General features: G+C 39.8%; 1 protein-coding gene across 4 annotated transcripts in view; it reads left to right on the forward strand.

The window, feature by feature from the left end:
* Positions 1 to 24,101, forward strand: part of SYNE1 (spectrin repeat containing nuclear envelope protein 1) — a 473,246-nt gene that overhangs the window by 320,723 nt on the left and 128,422 nt on the right. For 2 of the 4 annotated variants that reach the window (XM_047102923.1, XM_047102922.1), the window contains 5 exons: positions 6,831 to 7,025; positions 8,905 to 9,078; positions 12,085 to 12,276; positions 19,772 to 19,906; positions 20,816 to 20,925. In XM_047102923.1, coding sequence (XP_046958879.1) covers positions 6,831 to 7,025; positions 8,905 to 9,078; positions 12,085 to 12,276; positions 19,772 to 19,906; positions 20,816 to 20,925 — 806 coding nt within the window. Of the gene's footprint in view, positions 1 to 6,830; positions 7,026 to 8,904; positions 9,079 to 12,084; positions 12,277 to 19,771; positions 19,907 to 20,815; positions 20,926 to 24,101 lie in introns of those variants that run through there. The other 2 variants (XM_047102925.1, XM_047102924.1) reach the window with 2 other exon arrangements.

The following is a 24,101-nucleotide window of genomic DNA, read 5'->3' on the forward strand; positions in this document are numbered from 1 at the left end:
TTGCCTGTGTAGAACCAGTGTGCCCCCTGGGGTTCTGTCTGCTCAGCTGCCCCTCCGCCCCAGCCCCATGCTTCACTATGCCTGGAGGGGCAGGACAAGTGACCTCCGTTTGATTATAGTTTCCTCTAAAACTTCAAAAGGAATTGAGCATAAATTACCCAAAGGCTACTGTAGTGTGAATTTCAGTATCACACTGTCAGGCCATCACGAACGAGCAGGTGTTCCAGGAGAGGGTTTACATAGTTTAATTCTCTCTACTTTTGGGTTATCTCGGCCTTTGTTCAGGGTGCATGCTTCTAGTGTCCCAGGTGACTGACTGCAGCCCCCAAGACCTTTCACTGGGTCCCCCAGGATTCAGGAACTGCCTGAAAATAGGATCGTGGTGGTCTGTCCTGACATTCCAGGGTTCCTAATTGAAAACAGAAATTAGCTCCCAACCACCACCCTGCCTCTCGGGCGTTGGGATGAAAACGTGCATAAACTGAATGTAGAGCAAAATTAGTATTTTCAAGGGATTTAATGGAGAAAACACAAAATTGCACGTTAATGCTAAGTAAGTATTAACTGTTAGAATGAATGTGGGACTTTTCTTGTAATTAAGGCCAGCCGCATGAATTTCTGTCTCTTTCTAAGCTGGGAGTGGTCATGTGAACAATTCTAGCAGCGAGGAGATGTAGCTCATTTCATGATTATTACCCATCATGGGAACTTAACATATTAATGCTCTGCTGAGAGGCAAAGAAAGTGTGAATTATGTATTGCTTTTCATATCACCCCAAATCTAAAATTTTCCATCTGACCTACTTTTGCCATCTGTACCTCAGTTCTACAAATTCTGGGACAGAGCTGCCCACGTGAAAAGCTAACAGTATCTCAAAGTCTAAATTAGCTCTTTGCTTCTGGAATGGTATTTTAAAAATTCCAAGAAGTGTTGTAGAATTACTATTTCTAAGTTCCACTGAATGTGGGTGAGGCAGTCCAGTATACTTTTTATATTTTCTAAAAATTAATAGAAACCCTTCAGTTGTTATTTCTTTCCCAACATTCTCTTGAAAGTATTAATGTTTCTTTAAGGAGCTGACCTAATACCTACATTTTTCCTCTACTTACTTGTCTAAATCTACTGAATTTGGGTAGAGTGCTGGGCCTTTCCTGTTATCTTCTCTAAATTGTATGGGGGATCTAATTTTAACACATTAATGCAGGGGAACCTGGGTGGCTCAGTCGCTTGAGCTTCCGACTTCGGCTCAGGTCATGATCTCACCGTTTGTGAGTTTGAGCCCTGAGTCGGGCTCTGTGCTGACAGCTCACAGCCTGGAGCCAGCTTCAGATTCTCTCTTCTGTCTCTCTCTGCCCCTCCCCTGCTCACTCTCGCTCTCTTTCTCCCTGGCTCTCCCTCTGTCTCAAAAATAAACATTAAAAAAAATTTTTTAAGACAGTAATGCAGTTCATAAGCTGACTTGTGGCTGTTCTAAGTGATAAGCCCTCTGTGATAGGGACCTTCATGGTCATGGGCAGCTAATGCTTTGTGGGCCTGTGTTGTCTCTGCCACATTAAGCTCAGTGATGGATAGTAGGCAGAGCTCTGAGGTAAATTTGTTTCTATTTTTGCTTTTTCATTATATATGACAACTCAAAGTTTGAAACCAGCTGTGCTGATGTTAATAGTTCTGAAAGTCACAATGAAATTCACATTTACCTTTGGTGTTAAGCCAAACATGAACTCCATGTTGTCCCCAGAGTGAGTCATTTTAGAGAAGCCTAAGGTACTTTTGTAAACCACAGAAGTGTGGTGCATATACCCTCTTTGTAAACACAAGTCAGAAACCCAAAGATGTGTGTTTCTTCTCCTCCTTAGTTTTGAGTCAGATGTTGTAAGGAGACAGCTGGCCACCAGCTGAGACAGTTATAGGGGTGAAGACATATTTGATTGTTGGATCTTTTTGTTTAAATTGACATGATACTCCACTCACATAAAATTAACCACTTTAAACTGTACAGTCAGTGGCCTTTGTTTTTTTTAATTTTTTAAATTGTATTTATTTTTTATTTTTTTAATGTTTATTTTTGAGAAAGAGACAGAGAGAGAGCTTGAGCGAGCATGGGGGGGGGTGCAGAGAGAGAGAGAGGGAGACACAAAATGTGAAGCAGCCTCCAGGCTCTTAAGCTGTCAGCATGGAGCCTGACTCAGGGCTCAAACCTGTACCATGAGACCATTACCTGAAATGAAGTCTGACCCTTAACTATCTGAGCACCCCCCCCCCGCCCACCGCTGGCACCCCTCAGTGGCATTTAATAATTTCACTATCTTATACAACTTGTATAACTATCTTATACAACTATATAAACCCTCTATCTGGTTTCAAAACATTTTACATCAGAAAAAAGTCCCGCCCCCAGTATGCTTGGCTGCTGGATCTTGAAGTTTAAAACTATAGTTACCTTCCAAAACCATCCTTGAGAGCAAAAATCTCTCCCTTGAGAGTAAACTGAAGCATGAATAGAGAGTCTTGACTCTAAGAGGATGAAAACCCACAGTTTTAGAATTCTTAATTCCTTTATTCCTTACTGCAGAACATTCAGAGGACTGTTGCAGACCATTGTGAGCCTGAAAAAGAAGCTAGTGACTTCCCTGTATACTGGATTGGTCAAATCCACTGAGAGTAAATGAGATGGCTTTTTTCTTCCTGGTTGCTTCGTGATTGAGATACCTGTTTTATCGATCATGAATTAGAATTAAGTCAACTAGATGTGCTGAGCACCTAGTATGCATGCAGCTAAAAAGGACAGACTTTCTCATTAATATATGATTGAAAAGTGTGCTTTAGGGGTGAAGGGAATTACCAACACGTTGTAGAAAAACACAATGGGATTGTGGGTTATAGATAAAGGTAAAATTTCCTTTTATCTACAGATGGAGACAAAAGGAAATTCTATGGGGTCTTTCGGGAAGCACAGATTTTAAAAGTTCAGACTGACAACAGGAGTGGGTGGAAGGCGCTATAAATATAAACACATGTGGAGAAAGGTGCAGAGGAGACAATGAGAATGAACATGGTTTAAGATAATGAGGGGCTCTCCTTCCTTGCACAGAGGATCAGTGCAAAAAAAGACATGATGGGGTCAGTCTAGTTATGGACAAGCCTTTAAAAGAGGCCATATAAGGGGCACCTGGATGGCTCAGTCAGTTAAGCACCTGACTGTTGGTTTCAGCTCAGGTCATGATCTCACAGGTTTGTGGGTTTGAGCCCCACGTCAGGGTCTGCACTGGCAATATGGAGACTGCTTGGGATTCTCTGTTTATCCTCTCTCTCTGCTCCTTCCCCACTCGCACTGTCTCTGTCTCTCTCAAAATAAATAAACTTAAAAAAAAAGAGAGACCAAATAATACGAATTTTGTATATTTGTCAGTAATCAAAATATGATTATGAAGTAGTGGAAAGTAATTGGCTGGAGAAAAAGCGTTTTGAATATATAACAAAGTCAGTCTTTAAATTCATTACAATCTCATTAAAATATTCCAGTAAGGTCTTTGGTGGAGATTGATAAGCTAATTCTGAAATATATTACAAATGTATAAGAGTCAAAAATAGCCAAGACAATCTTGAGGAAAATGAGTAAGGTTGAAGAATGTATCCTCCCAGAGAGTGAGACTTATGGAGCGGTAGTAATTATGATAGTGTGGTGTTGCCACAGACAGCCAGCTGGGTCAGTGGAACAGAATTAGAAGTCGTAGGCACACAGACACATACAGACACTTGGTTTATGTCCAATATTATACTGCAAAACAATGGATTAAAAATATTATTTTCAGTAAATTAGGCAGAATCAATTGATATTAATAAGAAAAAAAAGAATTTTGACCCCTATCTATGGCTGAACACAAAAATTAAGTTTAAGGGTATTGTAGTTCTAAATGTGAAGGTTAAAAAAAAAAGAGTTTTGCAACAAGGTTTCTCAAACTATTTGTACTAAAAAAACCTTATTTAATTTTTAAAATTTCTGACCCATCACAGACCAATATTTTAGAAGATAAAATGCTGCTAGGACATGTCAATGTCCAGTTGCTTTACAAGTTTCTTGACACCTACAATATCTCTATCTTGTCATGAATCGGTAAACATTTTGCATAGACTGATACTATTTTATAGGCCACACCTTGAATACCATTTTTCTAGAAGGTAACTTGGGAAAATATATTCATGACTCTGGGATAGGCAAAGATCTCTTAAATCGGACACCAAAACCTAACCCTGAGTTTTCCAGTGAAGGAAAATACTGATATTATTAGACTGTAATAAATTTAAGAATTTCATTTTATCAAAAGGCACCAGTAAGGAAGTCATTCCCATTAAGGGACAGCCATGTCACAGAGTGGGAGCAGATATTTGCAATACACAGAACCAAAAGGAACGCAGGCACTCCTATCCAAAATATATAAACAACTTTACACATCAGTAAGAAAAGGAAAGACTCCAGTGGGCAAAAGATTTTTAGCAGGCAATCACAAAAGAGGATAGCCAAATGGCTAAAAAGCATAGGAAAAGTGCTGAATCTCGGGGCACCCGGGTGGCTCAGTTGTTTGGCCATTTGACTTCAGCTCAGGTCATGACCTCGCACTCAAGAGTTCGAGCCCCATGTCAGGCTCTGTGCTGACAGCCCAGAGCCTGGAGCCTGCTTCAGATTCTGTGTCTCCCTCTGTCTCGACCCCCTACCCTGCTCATGCTCTGTCTCTCTCTCAAAAATAAATACACATTAAAAAAACATTTAAAAAAAGTGCTCAATCTCATTACTCATCAGGGAAATGCAAATTAAAATTACAGTGAGGTACTACCGTGAACCCACTAGAAAGGCTTCACCGGAAAGGATCCAAAACCAGGTGACAGTGGAGTGATACGCAATGATGAAAATGATCGTCATCAACATGCGTACCTTTCACAACCATGACAGGGAGGGAAAGAAGCCAGACAGGAAAGTACTTCAGGTATGATTCCATTTTTATAGAGCTCAAAAAGAGGCCAAAGTAACCTATGATGTTTACAGGTAACACTGTGGTGATCTTTGGCAAGGAGGGAGGTAGTAACAGGGAGGAGATCAGAAGAGATTGTAGAGTCCTGGGAATGTTCTGTTTCTCGATCTGAGTGGCAGGAGTGGGTATGTGCAGTTTGTGAAGATTTATAGAGCTCTACACTTAGGGTCTGTGCACTTTTCTAGATATATAGAATGACTTCAATATAGTTATTTATTAAAAAAAATCAACTGTATATGATGACACTTAATATTAGGAGAAGAGAAGGGGTTTTTGTTATTTCGTTTTAAAATATTCATTGAGAACCCACGGTCAGGAGGCACCGGGCTTGCACTGAAGCCTACCGTCCTGTGGCAGAGCTGTGAACTATGTAAGTGCAGGTACATCGGAAACTATGAAATATTGGTAAATATAAGCCTGTGTTCCTTTACTTGATATCTCGGTGCCCTCCTGTGGTAGGACCTGTTTTTTCTAACATGCCATTCAAATCCTACATAAGAATTTCTCCTGTCAAGATTCCAGTTAAAGAACGAATCATAACATACCAAAAAAATGAGAAATAAAAACCATGTATATAATTGTGATGGATATGAATAAAGAAATTAGCGTGGTATTTGCCAGAAAGAGCTGGAGGTCCTGGACTGAGGGCAAAAGGCAGGAATGTCACGAGGGAGAAGGGGGTGTGGTACAATGGCAAAAAGTGGTGAGACATACAGGTAAGATAAGGAGTTTGGCCCTTATCTTACGGGCAATAAGCCACTAAGTATTTAAAAGCAGGAAAGTGAGAGCTTTTTAAAAGCTCACCCCAGTTGCTTTGTGCAGAGTGGACTGGAGAGACCAGGTAAGCCTGTAAGCAGGTAGGCCAATCAGGAGACCATTAGAGCCATTCAGGTAAGAGAGTTGGCTCTGACTTGGGCTGGGGCAGAGGAGACACATCGGATCCATAGTGCAGGACTTGGTGTGGGATTGGATATGGTGAGGGAAGGAGAGGAGGTGTGAGGCATGACTCCTAGGTCTTGAACTTGAACAGTGAGAGGGTGTTAGCTTTCAGTGAGGTGAGGAAGACAGAGGAGGAAGCAGGCTTTACACATAATATGCTGGAGATACCCGTGAAATGTGTGTGTTGCGTATAATCCCTAAAATTTAGGACAGATATTTGGGTTAGGAACATGACCCTGGGAGCCTTCAGGGTTAGAAAACATTTGGAGCCTCAGGAATGGACACCCCCCCACCCCCCACCCCCCCCCAGCCCCGGGAGAGACTGTGAGGAGAGAAAAGAGGGACCTGGAAGTTAGCTGAGAAACTTCAGGTTTTAGAGCTGGGAAGAGCAGGCGAAAGTGAGGAGAGGGTGAGAACACAGAAACAGGTGACCGATCGCCCTGGTCTTGTGTAATGTGAGCTTTGGGTTAAAGCGCAGTGTTGTTGCTCAGACTTGGGGGAAATTTGGAGTGGGAAAAATCGTGTTGAGGAAGAAAGTAATGAATTCTGCTTTCAATATAGAGTCATAGACTCAGACTCACACTGAGCAAGCTCCCCTCCCGGACTGCAGATGAGCCCAGTGAAAGCCAGAAGGATTGACGAACTTGTTCAAATTCATTTACGTTAGTGACACAATGGTTTTGAAACCGGAAACTGCCTGGCATTCATTCCAGTCCTTTCATTTCGGAACCTGTTTGCTGGTTAAAGGACTTCCATGTGAATTATCTTCATTAATCTCAACCGACGTGAGACTCAGCTAATGACACGATGCCTCAGTCCAAAAAAGTACATACAGGAGTGTGATTCCACAGTCTTCTCCACAGGCACTGATGGATGAGATTCTCATGCTTCAAGAGGAGATCAGTGAGCTCCAGTCGTCTCTGGCGGAGGAGCTGGTGTCCCAGTCTCCCGAGTCCGACCCCGCGGAACAGCTGGCCTTGCAGTCCACACTCACCGTCTTAGCCGAGCGGATGTCCACCATCAAGATGATGGCGTCAGGGAAGCGACAGCTTTTGGAGGTAACAACCCTGAAGGTGCCGCTCGCGTCCAAATTAACTCTTCAAGTTGTGTTGCCAAGCATGCGGGTTTTTTACGTGATCTACATTTTTATAGTTTCCCACTCAGAAGAAGCTGGTATTGTGTGTGTCTCAAGGAGGGTCTCATGAATAGAGCACTGAGTGGACAGCCATGAATGTGTCTTTTCACCACTTTCTGACTCATTTCAGCATGAAAAATTGAGAATGCGTAAAGGAAAACTTGGTAGACATGAGCCTTGTGAAGAATAATTGTAAAAGGTTTGCATAAGGGTTTGCTATGTTTGAATAAAAAGCATTTTATGAGTAGTATTACTAATACGCTGAAGAATAAATCCTTAGTCATTCTTAGCCAATTCGAGCGCGTTAGTTCATGAAAATAGTTTTGCAATTCTGGTTCTCGTGTTACTTCAACATTATTTAATAGATAAATTTTGGTAACAATAACATGGGTTAAAAAATAAGTTATTTTGCTTTTTCTTTGTTCCCTTGTAATTCCTGGTCCTAAACATACATGATGTTCATGTTGTGGCTCCTATAAATTAGACAAGAGATCTCTTTAAGGACATTTAGAGTGTCTCTCTCCTTGTATCTTCAGGGTCAAATAGCTTCTCTGGCACATAATCAGTTCTCCATACATTTCTTGTTAAATGGACTTAACATTATGTTTTTTATCTGCTGGTTATGCCGTAATTCAGTAGAACACAGACCTGTTGTTGGAGTGTATAGGCTCTTTCCAGTTTTACCTATTATAAGATTCATCAAATCATATATTTGTATATTTTTTGTTTGGGAGACATTTAAAATCAATGTGTCAGCTTTATTTAATCTCCGTTTTCAACTATTCAATAAAAATTTTAATTTAAAAAATAACAACAGGGGGCGCCTGGGTGGCTTGGTCGGTTAAGCATTCGACTTTGACTCAGGTCATGATCTCACGATTCGTGAGTTCGAGCCCCACGTCGGGCTCAGTGCTGACAGCTCAGAGCCTGGAGCATGGTTCCAGATTCTGTGTCTCCCTCTCTCTCTGCCCCTCCCCTGCTCATGCTCTGTCTCTCTGTGTCTCTCAAAAATAAATAAATGTTAAAAAAAAATGTGGAACAGACCAAAAACTCTTATAAAAAAAAAATAACAACAGTAGTAAGTCATTAAGGAACTAATTTTTAAAATAAGGTGTTTAGAGTATTTACCTTAAGAATTCCTTTTTTAACTCATTAATATTCTCTGTCATCACTCTAAGAAATCTGTGTGGAGTTTTAAATGAAGTGATTGGCTTGGATTTTTTTTTCTTAAATATGAATTATTTGCCATCAGTGAGAAAACCCAGAGATGTAACCAAAAAATTTGAATTTCTGTCTTCACTCAAGAAACTTGTCCCCTGGAAACCACCCCCCCCCACCTTTCTGTAGGGGGTGACTTGCTTTAAGCTGTGTGCTGGTGCCCTGACCATGCTTGCCACTGTCCCCACCACTCCTTGCAGTTCCCCAGACACGTATCTATTGCCGTTTACCGCCTTATGCCATTGTTTTGTTCTAATGCTTGGTCTGTTTCCATTATTCGCATTATTTGCCCAGCCCTGTAGGTATATTACATAAGACACCTAACCTTAATCTTACCTGAACCTTTAGGCGCACATGAGAATCGTCAGAAAAGCTTTATCAAAATACTAATCCTGAGACTCACTTCCAGAAATTCTCATTTATTGCTCTGAGATGCGGCCTAAGCATGTTTGTTTTGTTTTGTGTTTTTAAGTTTCACACGGGATTCTGACGAGCAACTGGGGCTGAGAACCTGGTTCTATTGTGTTGAACCCTAACGACTGTACCTCTCGGTGATCTGTGTCACATTCTACTTAATTCATTAGGAGAAGTTAAATGATCAGCTTGAGGAACAGAGACAGGAGCAGGCCCTGCAGAGGTACCGCTGTGAAGCTGACGAGCTGGACCACTGGCTCCTGAGCACCAAGGCCACTCTGGACACCGCACTGGGTACAGCCCAGGAGCCTATGGACATGGAAGCCCAGCTGGTGGATTGCCAGGTACAAAAATGGTCTGGAGGAGATACTCCAACAGCACCAACTACTTTGTTTAAGCACAGAAAACGTAATAGGAAAAAGACTTGGTATGGATGTATGATTTTTTTTTTTTTTAATTTTTTTTCAACGTTTATTTATTTTTGGGACAGAGAGAGACAGAGCATGAACGGGGGAGGGGCAGAGAGAGAGGGAGACACAGAATCGGAAACAGGCTCCAGGCTCCGAGCCGTCAGCCCAGAGCCTGACGCGGGGCTCGAAGTCACGGACCGCGAGATCGCGAGATCCCGCAAGATCGCGAGATCGTGACCTGGCTGAAGTCGGACGCTTAACCGACTGCGCCACCCAGGCGCCCCTGGATGTATGATTTTTTTTCACAATCCATACCTTTGTATGTTTAGAGTAGAAAAACAATACCTTATAAAAGCCTAAATGAAATCCAGAATTGGACTTAGTCTTTTGAAAAATTTTGCCGGTAGTATCTACTCTTTAGAAAATTTTCAGCTTCGGGGCACCCAGGTGGCTCAGTGGGTTAAGCTTCTGACTGGCTCAGGTCATGATCTGGTGGTTCGTGAGTTCCAGCCCCGCATTAGGCTCTGTGCTGACAGCTCAGAGCCTGGAGCCTCCTTCAGATTCTGTGTCTCCTCTCTCTGTCCCTTCACGTCTCTCTGTCTCAAAAATAAGTAAAACATTAAAAAAAGTTTAACTTCAGCTTCCTAAAGGACATTTTTTAAAGACCATAAATACCCAAAACACTTATGGTATCTATATTTAGTGGCTAGTAAAGAATACAAACCCAATGAAAAGAATTAGTATCAGCCAGTCAGACTGTGGATCAACACAGCAAGGGGTGTTCCTAGGTGCTCTACTGCAATTTTGGTTCTAATTCTGATATATTACTTGGACAACAGTATGCGTGAATTGATATTTCTCCTAATTGCAATCAGAAAATATGCAAACATTGTTAGTGAACACTATCTTTTTTTCTTAATGTGTAGCATGCTATTTTGATCATTCCTTTAGTGATTTGGGATTTACTGTGATATTGATCACTAGAACTTGGATTTTTATATTTTTCAGGCAACTTATCTATGTGTATTCAAAGCATTGTTATTCTCTGCCTTGATGACAGAGAATAGAGGACCACATGTAAATGTTTGCTATTCTTTAGATCATCTTTTCTAAAGTTTCCTTGCTGAAAAGAAACATCCATTTTTAGCACTCCCTTCTAGTGCTTAAAATTAGCACATGTACTAACTAGCATTCCAAAATTATGTTTTGCCATTACTCCCACCTCTCCCTTTTGGATGTCTCTATTTTTATAGCTGTGTGTAAAGTCCACAATTCAGTTAATATATTTCAGGATACTTATGAAGTATTCAAATGGTATTTTGACGACATTTTTAGAAACCAGAAGTAAACGGAACCATACAAGTACCCAACAGTTCCTCACTCAGTTAAAATCTGGTGTTTAAGCCAATTGTGTAATTATAACTGTGGCTATTACTAGGGTCACATTATGACTTTTGGGACCCTCGGCGCTTTGCTTCTGTGGGCTCTGCCTCTATAAAAGTGCTAAATATTTTATTTTTATAACTGCCTTGGTACAAAGACTAATATGAGCCAGGATGGATTCATTGTTACACATTCATTATTTTATTCATTTTTCTCTTCTGATTTTGAAAGAAATTAAAATTAAGATTTTTATTGGGCCTCTAAAAGTATCATGAGCCCTCAGCATTGTGGTAACTCGGCCTAATGGAAAAGTCTGTCCTCCGTAGAATTATATTAGTTTCTCAAAAATAATCTTTAGGAAATCATCCTTTAAACCCCATTTCATTAAACATTTCACACTTCCACTTAGTTCTAGTTATTTGGTTCAAGCCTATATTCTTAAAAGGTGGTGGCAGTTTTTCTGATTTTGCATAAGGAAATAAAATATCTTTCCTCATTAATAAATTATTTACTTGCATATAAATTAGAGAGTTAAGGAATATAAGAACAGAATGATTTGTGTAGAAAATAAAATGGCTGTTACTGGTTTAGCTTTGATGTTTTTATTTTGTTCTTGTTTTAGTTTTATTTTATTTCCATTCAAATTTTATTCTTTGAGTTTTTTTTTTTATGTAATTTATTGTCAAATTGGCTAACATACAATGTGTAGAGTATGCTCTTGGTCTTTGGGATAGATTCCCATGGTTCATCACTTACATACAACACCCAGCGCTCATCCCAACAAGTGCCCTCCTCGTGCCTATCACCCATTTTCCAAAGACGGAGGGAGGCAAACCGTAGGAAACTTTTAAATACAGAGAACAAACGGGGGATTGACGGTGGCTGTGGGAGAGGGCAAAATGGGTGATAGTTTTGTTTTAAATCTTACCTTGGAGGAAGGGAGACTATTTTGCTCCTTCTTGGGATTTAGCTTCTATTTGAGAAGAAAAGGCAAGCCCTCGAGAGTTGTCACAGAAAGTGAAAGTAAAATTCTTACGAAAACTTTTAGAAATGTAAGCTTAAAAATACATTATGTACAAAAAACATTGAAAACCAAGAAATAAAAGCCAATCTGAAAAGGAAACAGGAAAAAAAAAAAACACAAAGAAGCAATGTCTTAAAAGAGAGAATCATCTTTAAACTGACAAGAAAGTGTTGATCATATGATGTCTTTACTGCTAATAGTCATAAGCGTCACAGTCTCACACTAAAATAATAACATAGTTATAATAATGGGATAACACTAAGGAATGGTCTTTTCTCCTTATCCATGCTTTCCTGGTACTTTTCCAATATGTTTTCCACTATATAGTATCTAATGTTAAAGGAGAGAAATATTAGGAAGCTCAAGGAATCTTTAAAAATCTGTAACTACTCTTCAGGTCGGTCAGAAAAGTAGGAAAAAACCATGAAGTCCTCTTCTTTTGGTGACAGGAAGTGTGATGTTTATCTTTGAGAAACGACGTTTGTAGTGGCTGGCGGGATGCGTGAATTTCATCCATATTTCTGTCGTTCCAGAACATGCTAGTGGAAATCGAGCAGAAGGTGGTGGCCCTATCGGAGCTGTCGGTCCACAATGACAACCTGCTGCTGGAGGGCAAGGCCCACACCAAGGAGGAGGCAGAGCAGCTGGCCGTGAAGCTGAGAACCCTCAAGGGCAGCCTCCTGGAGCTGCAGAGAGCCCTACATGACAAACAGCTCCTCATGCAGGTGAGGGCTCCAGCCACCCACAGTAGGACAGGGCCACAGCACCTCCCGGTCCTGGCTCACTGCTGCCGGCCTTCCCCAGCCTGGGGTCCATCAAGGGAGAGCTGGGGAATGATGCATACTTAGGTACACTTCCACTTTCCACAAACTTTGGCATAGGTTTTCCAATAGGTTTTGTAAGGACTGTTTGAATCTGTAGACCTGAAGATGGCAGGATAGGAAAACAAAAGAAAATGAAAACAAATACCCAAATTTAGCAGCTATGCTATTTAAAAAAATTTGTTTTTAAATGTTTGTTTATTTTTGAGAGAGAGAGACTGTGTGTGAGCAGGGGAGGGGCAGAGAGAGAGGGAGACACAGAATCTGAAGCAGGCTTCAGGCTCTGAGCTGTCAGCACAGAGCCTGATGTGGGGCTCGAACTCACAGACCGCGAGATCATGACCTGAACCGAAGTCGGACGCTTAACCGACTGAGCCACCCAGGCGCCCCCCCCCTTTTTTTAAATTTTTTTTTAACATTTTATTTATTTTTGAGACAGAGAGAGACAGAGCATGAATGGGGGAGGGCCAGAGAGAGAGAGGGAGACACAGAATCTGAAACAGGCTCCAGGCTCTGAGCTGTCAGCACAGAGCCCAACGTGGGGCTCGAACTCACGAACTGCAAAATCATGACCTGAACTGAAGTCGGACGTTTAACCGACTGAGCCATCCAGGTGCCCCACAACTACACTTTTTTAAAAAGTATTTAAACATAGGTCATAGATTAAGATATTTAATAACATTTTTTCCATGTTTCTTTCATTCTCCTACATTCTACTTTTCAGAAATACTCAGACTTTTTAATTTAGGGCTCATACCTCTAACATTGTCATATATTTCAGGTGAATTAAACATTTTTACTCTCATGTAGTGACCTTATTGTTCCCTAATAGTGATTTTCATTTTATATCACTGGAGCTTTTGGGGGATAATATTTGCCTAGTATATCCTTTAACTTTCCTTTGATCTCACCTTTCAGCGTCCTTAGGTTTTAGATTTGCTTCCTAAAAAAACATTTGGCTGTACTTTGTTGGTTTTAAACATTTATCTAATCAGAAAATCTCTGACTTTTAAAGGACAGGGTTAGTTCATTTAAATTTACTGTGATTACTGATATGTGTAGACTTCTATTAGCTTACTTTTTGGTTTTGGTTTTTGTTCTCCTCTTTTTATTCTTTTTTTCTTCTTTTCAACCTTTATTTTTAAGTGATTGAATAATTTTCCCCCCAATATCTACTCTTTACCACTCATACCTAAAAATTCTTTTTTTTCTTTTTAATGTTTATTTATTTTATTTTTGAGAGAAAATGCATGCACATTTGAGAACGGGAGGGGCAGAGACAGAGGTAGAGAAAGAATCCCAAGCAGGCTCTGCTGTGCCAGCATGGAACCCAATCTGTGAGATCATGACCTGAGCCAAAATCCAGAGTCACATGCTTAACCAACTGAGCGACTCAGAATCCCTAAGTTTAAGTTATTCTTAACTAAAATACTATGCTTTTGGATTGTAACACAAGGATACAAAATGTGAGAAAATGATTCCAGGTTTACCTGGAATACAATAAATGTGAAAATAACCGTAATATTCCAAAACTGAAGAGTTAGGAGCAGCTAATTTAATCTTACCATATATCAAAGTACGATATTACAATAATTAGAATAGTTTGACATCGGCCCCATAAATAGATGAACAAAAAATATTACAGAATAAATATTCCAGAAAGAGACCCCAGTATTTAAGGAAAATTGATTAATGGTAAAGGTAACATTTCAGATCAGTGGATAAAATAATAAGAAAGCAATAGGTGAACCACTTGAAATATGATAAAATCGATGTTTTATCCCATTCTTTACAGGAAGAAAAAAAAAAGCATTACAGAGGTACCAAGTATTTAAACCTGAAAAGTTCTGGATATATGGGTATTTAAAAAAAAAAAAAATCTTAGAATGGGAAGGATCTTTGCTGGTATGCCCCAAACCCGGAATTTTAGTTTCTGTAGGACCAAAATGAAAAATGAAACAGTTCTGTATGACCAGAAAAATGGAACTAAATGAAAAGACATAGACAAATAGAGAAGAAACTGTATAGATCACATGACAAAGAATTAATTCCCTTAATTTCTACAAATCTTTTGTAAATCAGTAAGAAGAGGTCACAGAATAGAAATATGGGCAAAAGTAGGAAGGGACCATTCAAATGAGGAGAAATACAAATGGACAAGGAACTAATGAAAATATATTTGGTTAAACATTGGTTAAATAAATGCAAACAAAGACGAAATACAGCTTTTCACCTTAAATTTACATACTTAAAAATGTACATGCGGGGCCCCTGGATGGCTCAGTCAGTTGAGCATTGGACTCTTGGTTTGGGCTCAGGTCATGATCCAAGGGTCGTGGGATTGAGCCCTGCATTGAACCCAGGGTCTGGCTCTGTGCTGAGCCTAGAGCTTGCTTAAGATTCTCTCTCTCTCTCTCTCTCTCTCTCTCTCTGTCTCTCCTCCTCTCCCCCTTTCTCCCCCTCTGCCCCTCTCACCCTGCTAGCATGCTCACTCGCTCTCTCTCTCTCTCTCTCAAAAATAAATAAATAAAACCAAAATGTGCAATCTGACTTTATAGATTAAAGCAAAAAGTAAAGCATTAAAAATATTCAAATTAGGGAGTAGGGAATATGCAGATTTTAAAAAATTAATTAAAAACTAAAAATATTAAAATTGAACAGAATGAGAATGCTTTTCTAACTGTAAAAGTTTATAGTAATATACTTGGTTGTATTAAAAAGTATTACTAATCTAATACATAATGCTTTTTTTTCCCCCCCTAATGGTGGTATATAAATGAACTTGACTTCTAAAGGAACCAAATCAGAGGGAGAGACTTCAAGGTTTCACATCTGGTAATAGTTATTATTTAGAAGGCTGTGATTGTGCCCTACCCCTAGAGGCAGGGAGGAAGGGAAGGGACAACCTGATACGCAGGTGGCACAGGTCAGGATTAAAAGGGGGTTGGCGGGGTGGGGTGGGAGGATAAGGGCACAAATTCCAGGCCCTCAGGGCCTGGGAAGGGAATATAAATGAGCAAAGCAGGCTCAGTCAGGGGCTTGGCAAGCTGGTCTCATGTCAGAGAAGCAGCAGTTACTGAGCTCCAACTATTGTCATTTAAGAGTTTACAAGCAGCATTGCTAGACCTTCCAGACAAGGGACATTTGGATTTATATCTAAAACATCTCCACTTAATTTTAAAACTTAGTGCCAAACAGAAGTCGGACTAAGTTCTTAGACCATCACTTTGGGGCTATTCTTTCAGTCTTCCCATCCTGGTATACCACCAGCAGTCAACCAGGTGACGTAGGGCAAGATCCTTGAACTTGGCCTCAACCTTTCTGACAGATCAGTTTTCTTACAAATCAGTTTCTCATCTGTAAAACAGGGATCTTAATAGTGTATTCAGGGGCTCCTGGGTGGCTCAGTCGATTAAGCACCTGACTTCAGCTCAGGTCATGATCTCATGGTTTGTGAGTTTGAGCCCCACGTCAGACTCTGTGCTGACAGCTCAGACCTAGAGCCTTCTTCAGATTCTGTGTCTCCATCCCTCTCTGCCTTCCCCTGTTCACTCTCTGTCTCCCTCTCTCTCTCTCAAAAATAAATAAACATTAAAAATTTTTTTGTCGTATTCAGCTTTTAAAATTCTGAGGATTTTAATGCAAGTAAGGCTCACAGTAAGTGCTCAAATAGCAGTGACTATAATAATGAACAACAACCACATCCTTTGGGAGGAAAGGAACTCCTGACATGCTGAAAAGTTAAGTTTGAGATGGCGCAGGGCAGGGCTGAGCTCCCTGAAAGCCTGGGTCCTCACACCCAGCAGATCCTTCCCATGGCCACGGGGATTCTTCATACTGAGTAAGATCCTGTCTTTGCCCACGAGTGGAAGGATTTGCTGAGGATACTGCTATAAAAAGTATAAATACTGGAAAATGTGGTAGCGTTTCACTGAATTGAAACTGATTATTGTTTGTTTTTAAGTATCTATGAATTCCCTCATCTTGAGTCTAATGAGTTTCCAGCATAGAAAATACGGATTTTCCTTTTTTTACAATTAGAGCCATTTGAAGAGATTATTTTTCCAACTGTAGGAATAACAGGAGCCCTGTTTACATTATTATTACCATGAGAAGGATCATTTGCCTTCAAAATTCAGAGTTGATCTGAAATTAACAAATGTTGATTGGGGAAAAAAAAATCTTCCATTGAACGTAGATCTCGGTGAGGTTGTACCCTCCACTCGGGGTTTGCGTGATTCAAGATGGCTGGAGTTGTGTGCCCATAAGCACACCATTTCTCAGTGCCACTTGCCTACAAAATGGTCATATCTGTCATGACTATACTTTTAACTAATTGGACTTCTGTATGTATCAAAGAATAACCAGTCCCTTTAGTTCCCCACCTACCCCAAATAGGTTCCTTCTCTTTGTGAAGGGACATAGACGTAAGGGCATGTAATGCTGTCTCCTAAACTACATGGTATCTTTCCTCATAAAAAGTTTAAGTTATTTTCAACACTATCAGCTTTTGAAGGAGCAGAAAGTTTACCCAATATAAATAATGAAATGCTTTATAAAGAAATGTTTTATTTAATGTTTAGCATTTCCAATCCTCACTAATCTTCTAAAGAATGTTCCTGGCAAAAGTGATTACTTTTCTAGTATTTCCAAATTAAACAGCTTATGTAGCCCCACCCTAGGGGAACTCTGGTGACAGGCTGCCTTACTTCCTATTTCCTAAGTAGGAGAGATGACGGGTTATCAAACCTTTTAGCACATAATTACCATTATTCTATTCCTTCTGTCAGTGCCTTCTCATCCCAAGGGGAAAGGGAATGAAATTTGAACTGTATTCTTAATCATTTTTTGTTTCCTGTGGTCCAAGTCTTATGTTTCAAAATGACTGAATCAGTCAAAGAAAAATTTACTAGCTGAAAAACGGAACCAAACCACATAGAAAATACATCCTAACATCTGCTTTTGATGCTTCTTAATTTTTGTTTCTCTAAAGCTGTGGATTCAATTAGTGAAATACGACTCCTCTTAGATTTTAAATCTTAGATTCTGAATATGTGTCTGTGCATGTAAAAGTAGTTAAGCTGTTCTTAAGCTCTAACATTTCAGTTGTCATTTTTCCAAGCAGAAATTTGGTGTGAGGAATTGGAAAAAAAAAAAAAAATCTCTCAGTTGGACAAGAGTAACCTGCGTAGAAGGGTGAGGTGGTGCCCCTAAAGAACTCACCACATGAGTCTCCAGGCTGGACTTTGAAAACAAACTTTTGCTAAAGAGCAAAGCAGAGGGGAAGTGAGTGGGTCCCACAAGAGTCAGCAGATCGTGGCCATGACCACTGTTTTGTCAGCTGGGACAGGTCTCACTGGGGACAGCTTTCAGCCTGGTACACTGACTTCCTTGGGGTCATTCTCTGCAGGTCCCTCTTGACCTGCTATTTCATCCTTACCAGAAGAGCCAGGATCTTGCAGACTTTATGTTGGGTATATGGTGCATTCTCAGATGGGAGAGAATCTGTTTCATGTGAAATTTACGGGCTTCAGTGCTGAAGAGTGCCCATGCACCCCATACCTCCCACCTTCAGGAAAATCACTGTTTATCTGTACGAGGCATTCCTGGGGGAGTGGGGTATATACTAAACTGGGTGTCACTGGTCTCCCATTCTGAAGGTCCTGTGAAATGCAAATTGCATACTTTAGACCAATGGCATCCCCACTGTTCTGTATGAGCCATAGTCTCTTGCTGGGAAGACGGATCATCTTAAAGGAAAGGAAGTTAGCTGTGAGCTAAGGTGGCTCAGAATCTGGGAGAAGATTATGTATAATATTACCTTTGGGGTTCACAGTTTCTGTGCATTCACTGTACTTCAAGAAGCGATACCAACATTGCAAAGTTCATGATCTCCACATTATCTCAAACACTTTGCAATTTAATCGTAAAATTCTAATGAAGAAGACAGAACGGTAAACAACTCCATGTATTTCCCTGAAGATTTAGTGTAGAATTCTGAAAATAAGAGGAAGAGAAGGGTCTTTGTGAGAAGTCACGCTGGATGACTGGAGCAGCCAGGTGCCATTCTTTGGTCAGATTTGATAGTGAAGATCCCAAGGTCTGGAGCCGGAGGGCAGGACTGCGCCTCTGTGGAAGCCACCTATAAACTGTCTTTCTCTGCCCTCACACTCCAGCCACACTGGCCCCTTCACTGGCTTGCTGTCTTTGAGATGCCAGATTTCTTTCCCCTCATGGTCTTTGCTCCCGCTGTTCCCTCTGCCTGGAGGGCCCTCCACCTCACCTAGGTCTTTGCCAGGCAGGCGGTTTCTCATCATTCAGGGCTCAGTGCAGTTGTCTCTTCTCCAGGTGTTTTCCCTGACCAGCCTAGGAAACCTTCCCCTTCACATTCTTTCTCTACCGCCCCCGCCCCCACCCCACTGCCACCCTTTTTTGTATGTTTATTTATTTATTTGGAGAGAGACAGAGACAGTGCAAGTGGGGGAGGGGCAGAGAGTGAGGGGGAGAGAGAGAGAGAGAGAGAGAGAGAGAGAGAATCCCAAGAAGACTCTGTGCTGTCAGTGCAGAGCCTGATGCGGGGCTCAAACTCATGAACTATGAGATCATGACCTGAGCTGAAACCAAGAGTTGGACGCTTAACCGACAGAGCCACCCAGACTTTCTAGTTTCATGTTCTTTGCAGCTCTTAACTTATCTTGTTTGTTTATTGTCTGTCTCCCCAGCAGGGCCCTTGTCTGGCTTCTTGGCAGAATATGCCTAGAACAGTGGCTGACACACAGCACATGCTTATGTAATAAGTAGTTAGTGAATGAGTTATATGAAGATTGTGTAATTTATCCTTTGACATATACATACATGTGAGGAGAAAGGCTCTCGTTCTGAACTGATGCCATCCTGGTAATGCAGTATTAGAGGGCCTTTCAAATTCCATCAGAATAATCAAGCAGGAAAGATGAACTCTTGCCTAGGTAATGAGTAATTACTCCTGTCTTTCTCCTTTAGCCAAACATTATCCAAGCCACCAGTGGCACCAGATGACAGTGGGGTCTGGTCTGGGTGGTGATAGTAGAGGAAGTGAGATCTAGAGTTATATTCTCATGGAAAACATCCTGGAATATCTGGCGACCACATCAGTCAGCTAAAAAGCCTAGCCTCTAAGTAGACAGTTTCCCCCTCAAATATTTGAGTATAATCATCTATTTATTGTTCTCCTTTCTGCAAATACCATAAATCCAATGGGTTTTGTGTTACCTTTTTTTTTTTTTTTTCCATTGTGGTTTCATGTCCGAATGGATCTACTTGGGTATCATTATACAGACCACACTAAAGTAGCATTTACTCCATTTGGTTAAGGTTTTTCTGTGGGGAGTATGACTCTTGAATTCTGCCTCATTAAAAGCAGGGAACAGCCCAAGAGAAGGAGGAGAGCCATGCCGACCTCACCGCCAGTCAGAGCCCCGGTGTCCAGGAATGGCTGGCCCAAGCACGGACTGCATGGGCCCACCAGCGACAGAGCAGTCTCCAGCAACAAAAAGTAAAGCATTTCTGACCTCTCTGCCAGGCAGACACCTTGAGAGAAATGTTTTAGATGGACAAGTTACTTCTGGACTAAACACAAAGCCCCCCTTTATCTTCTCTTTGGACAGAAACGAGGCGTGGCTGTTTCAGCGTACCTTCTTATGAGCACTAGAGTGGTTGGTCCTTTTCGTTAAGAAAAGCTTGTGCTCAGTTTACAAATCGCGTGACTCAATGATAATCTGCCTTATGAAGGGTACCTACCCTATTTTCACCTTTGCCCTAATTTGAGCCTATCTTAGGAAGGCCTTTGAGAATTGGCCAAAGCCTGAGTTCCATGTTTTTTAAAACTCTGTGAAAACTGCAATTTATTTTTCACTCTTATGTAGATACCATCACAGAATAGGATTGCAAATTATTGGATAGTGAAACAAACAAGCTTTGTTGAGTAAGAATGATTTCTCATTGATACCTTCTCATTGCTATGCTATGGGGCATAGCAAAATCTTTTATTTTCTCAAACAGAAAAGACATTTTTTCATAAGTAGTAAAAAAGCAAAACAAATCCATTGATTGTTCAATTTATCAAGGAAGTGGGGATTTCAAGGATTTGTCTCAGTCAGAATAGGCAGTATTGTGCACCACTTGAGGGCGCCATTGTCCAGCAGAATTTTTTTTCCTTTTTTCTTTTTTTTTGCCCCCCGCCCCCCACAGGATTTTTCGGATATCTTTTATCAAAGTCAAAGAAAGGTATAGAGTATTTTGGAGGCATGTTTGTGCATTTACCTAAACCACACCTTTTATGCAACGTCCAAACTTGTAAACTTAACTACAGGAGTTGTCTGAGAATTTTCGAGACATAGAACCATGATTATAGGGAATAATCACAAAGTACCTAATATTTTCATTTCTCCTTTTCCTTGAGCAGGAGTTGGAACAGGAATTAGCAGAGCAGAAGAGCCTCCTGCGGTCAGTAGCCAGTCGTGGAGAGGAAATTCTCACCCAACACTCAGCTGCAGAGACCTCTGCTGGTATTGGGTATGTTTCAAAACACTTTCTCCCAACTTGCCCTGATTGGAAGAAATGTAAACGTCTCACTCAAAACTTTATTTTAAGCATCTGCGAAAATTTAGGCATTTTGTTTTCACTTTATGATATTAAATTTACTTGCATTTAGAACCTTTGCTGTGCAGCGTGAATGTAGCTAGTAATTATGATGGCTGATGGCCGACTTGTTTGCCCTCTTTCCAGGATTCTGAGCATGTCTATCCAAAGAAGATGCTTATGATTTTATTTTTTATTATTTATTTATTTATTTATTTATTTATTTATTTAAAGTTTGTTGATTTGAGAGAGCATGAGCAGGGGAGGGGCAGAAGGAGAGAGGGAGATAGAGAATCCTAAGCAGGTTTGGCACTGAGCCTGAGGCTTTATCTGACAAATGCAAGATCGTGATCTGAGCCAAAATCAACAGTCAGATGCCTAACCAACTGAGCTACCCAGGCACCCTAAGTTAATTTTTTAGAATCAAATAAGAAATGCATTCTAAAGTCAGGTCCAGTGTGTTTCCAACTCAACGATTATAACCAACTGCAAAAGTGTTTTCTGTAAAAGAACTTGTCTATCCCAGCATCACTCTGAAAAATACATGCATGTGCCTTCTACATGTCTTGATTTTTCTTGATGATGTGTGTCTATAACTTCTACATGGAAAGTCATTGAGTTTTGAGGACTGGTTTGGAATGTGAGACTGAAAGTCTCATACACAGAGAAGTGTTAAAAGAAAAATTAAGGAAGTTGGAGAATTTTCAACTTGAAGATGCTGGTTTAAAAGGCAGGAAGGAAAAGGAGCCACAGCAGAGTTGAAATCTCCCTGCGTTTTGAGTCCCGCCTGGGTTTTACACCAGCTCTACAGATGTTACTGTGGAAAAGTAACTCAACTCTGAACTTCAGTTTGCTCATCTCTAGGATTAGAGTGATAATTGACCACCTCCATTTTAGAAGGGTTACGAAAGCAGTAGATACAACTGAGAGAATATGTATGGAAAGTTTAAAATCCAAAACGTTAAAAGTAAGTTTCAGTGAAACCTCTGTGTTCATGTATTATAAAGGTTATAATTTAGTAGTATCCTTTGACAACCATAATGTGGCAACTAGCTTTAACTCCACTGACTCCAGTGTTGTTGTTTCTGAACATTTGTTTGGAGGAAATAACCTAAAGGAGGGAAATACATATTATGGAGATGACTTTTGAAATATTATTTATAATACCAAATAATAGAAAAGATGGAAATACCTACCAGTATAAAAAAGCCTAGGAAAAATTTTATGCATATGTAATCTTAACAAAAAATTATATAACAATACCAGAAAGTGTGTATGTGATTCTAAGTTAAAATATGTTATAAAATTGTATGTATAGTACATGTGTGGGCAAAAAATAGACTATAGAATGTAGATTATCAAAACCAACTTTGGAGGGGCGCCTGGGTGGCTCAGTTGGTTATAAGCATCCAATTTGGGTTCAGGTCATGAGCTCACAATTTGTGAGTTCGAGTCCCTCATTGCACTTTGCGCCGACAGTATGGAGCCCTTTTGGGATTCTCTCTCTCTCCCTCTGGCTCTGCCCCTCCCCCACTCTCAAGCTTTCTCTTTCTCAAAACAAAGAAACAAACAAACAAACAAAAAAACCCAACTGACTTTGGAGAGGATAGAATTGGAGATTTTTCTTTTTTTTTGTTTGTTTGTTTGCAGTTTAGTCGACGCTCATGTAATGTTACTGACATATAACATCAGTGTTGACTATATGTATAAATGTGTATATTTACATGTGCAGAATGATAGAAACCAAACTACAAGGCAATTGCAATAGACATTATGACATAATATATAGGAATTAGTATGTCATTCGAGAAAAGAAAAATGAAACAAAAAGTAAAAATATTGATAAAACTAATATATCAATTTAAAAGAGTACAAATGGAAACTATTATGACATCAATAGTCAGGAATTCCATTAAAATACCCTTGAAACTGTAAAAATTGTGTTAAAATAATAAAGGAGTTTTAAAAATCTTGATTGTTTATCATGCTTAAAAATGCTGATAAAGCCATAAATACGTGTGACTGTATAAATCCAAAAGGAGAGATGCTGTTCCTTCCATGCTGACTCTAAGTCAAGACTTGCCTTCACTTTTCATTTTCTATTCTGTTTCCAATTCTTCTAAAGCATTTATTCATCTTTCATAATTTTCTGAATATTTTTGCCAAATCATATTTTTACAAAGAACCCATTCACACATAGCCTCCTCATCATATGAATAGTCACAAAAAGCAGAAGTAGGAATCTTCTGTAACTTTCTTGCCATGATATTTTTCTTTCCTTGGCCTTTAGCTTTGGAAAGGGTCCAAGTGAAAGACAAACAACTATAAATTCCTGTCTCAAATACAAAAATATTTTAAAGAGAAATTTGCAGGGCAATACTGCCTTTATACACAAGATGCACTTTACAGACTGATTATGTATTTTTAAAGTTTTATACAAAATCTTTAGAAAAGTCAATCTGTTTGATTACAGTTCAGCCATGCGCTTCAAGCCTCTGGGTAAATAAGGCAAACAAACAAACAAATGTAAATTAAGCAATACCCAGAAACCAAAAAAAAATGTATGTATTTTTTAAAAGAGCAAAATAACATTGCTAGGGAAAATAAAACTTGTATTCAGACTTTAACTTATTAGCTGATTTCTAAGACTATCATATATGAATTGGTTTATGTAATAAAACCCCAATGGGAGGGGCATGGCTTGCTTCATGGGTACAAATTTAATATGTAAAGAATAAGTACGACGTGATATACAGAAGCATTGATGGAGGGGCCTTCTAAGATAAGGAAACTCAATTGGATATTAATATAAATATCAAAGGGAAAGAATATTTTTCAGGGGAAATGAAAGGCTTGTTCTAATCAAAGACAGATTTGCTGGTGGCACTTTATATGTGTCAATGATTAAGTAAAACAATATAAAAATTGACTATCCTCTGGTCTTGTACTAAATTATTATGCAAATATAAATGAATTAAAAATGATGCATTACAGGCCATTACAAAAGACATCACAATAAAGAAATTCAATTTCGTAAGAAATTTAAAACTTGCTTTTTGTTTAAAAAGCATTTTTAAAAAAACACACAGAGAAGTGCAGAGACTAATATG

The sequence above is a fragment of the Lynx rufus genome, unplaced genomic scaffold (assembly GCF_022079265.1).
Source record: "Lynx rufus isolate CCGP_SWC_20201006 ecotype Redwood Valley unplaced genomic scaffold, mLynRuf1.p SCAF_6, whole genome shotgun sequence".
NCBI classification, from domain to species: domain Eukaryota; kingdom Metazoa; phylum Chordata; class Mammalia; order Carnivora; family Felidae; genus Lynx; species Lynx rufus.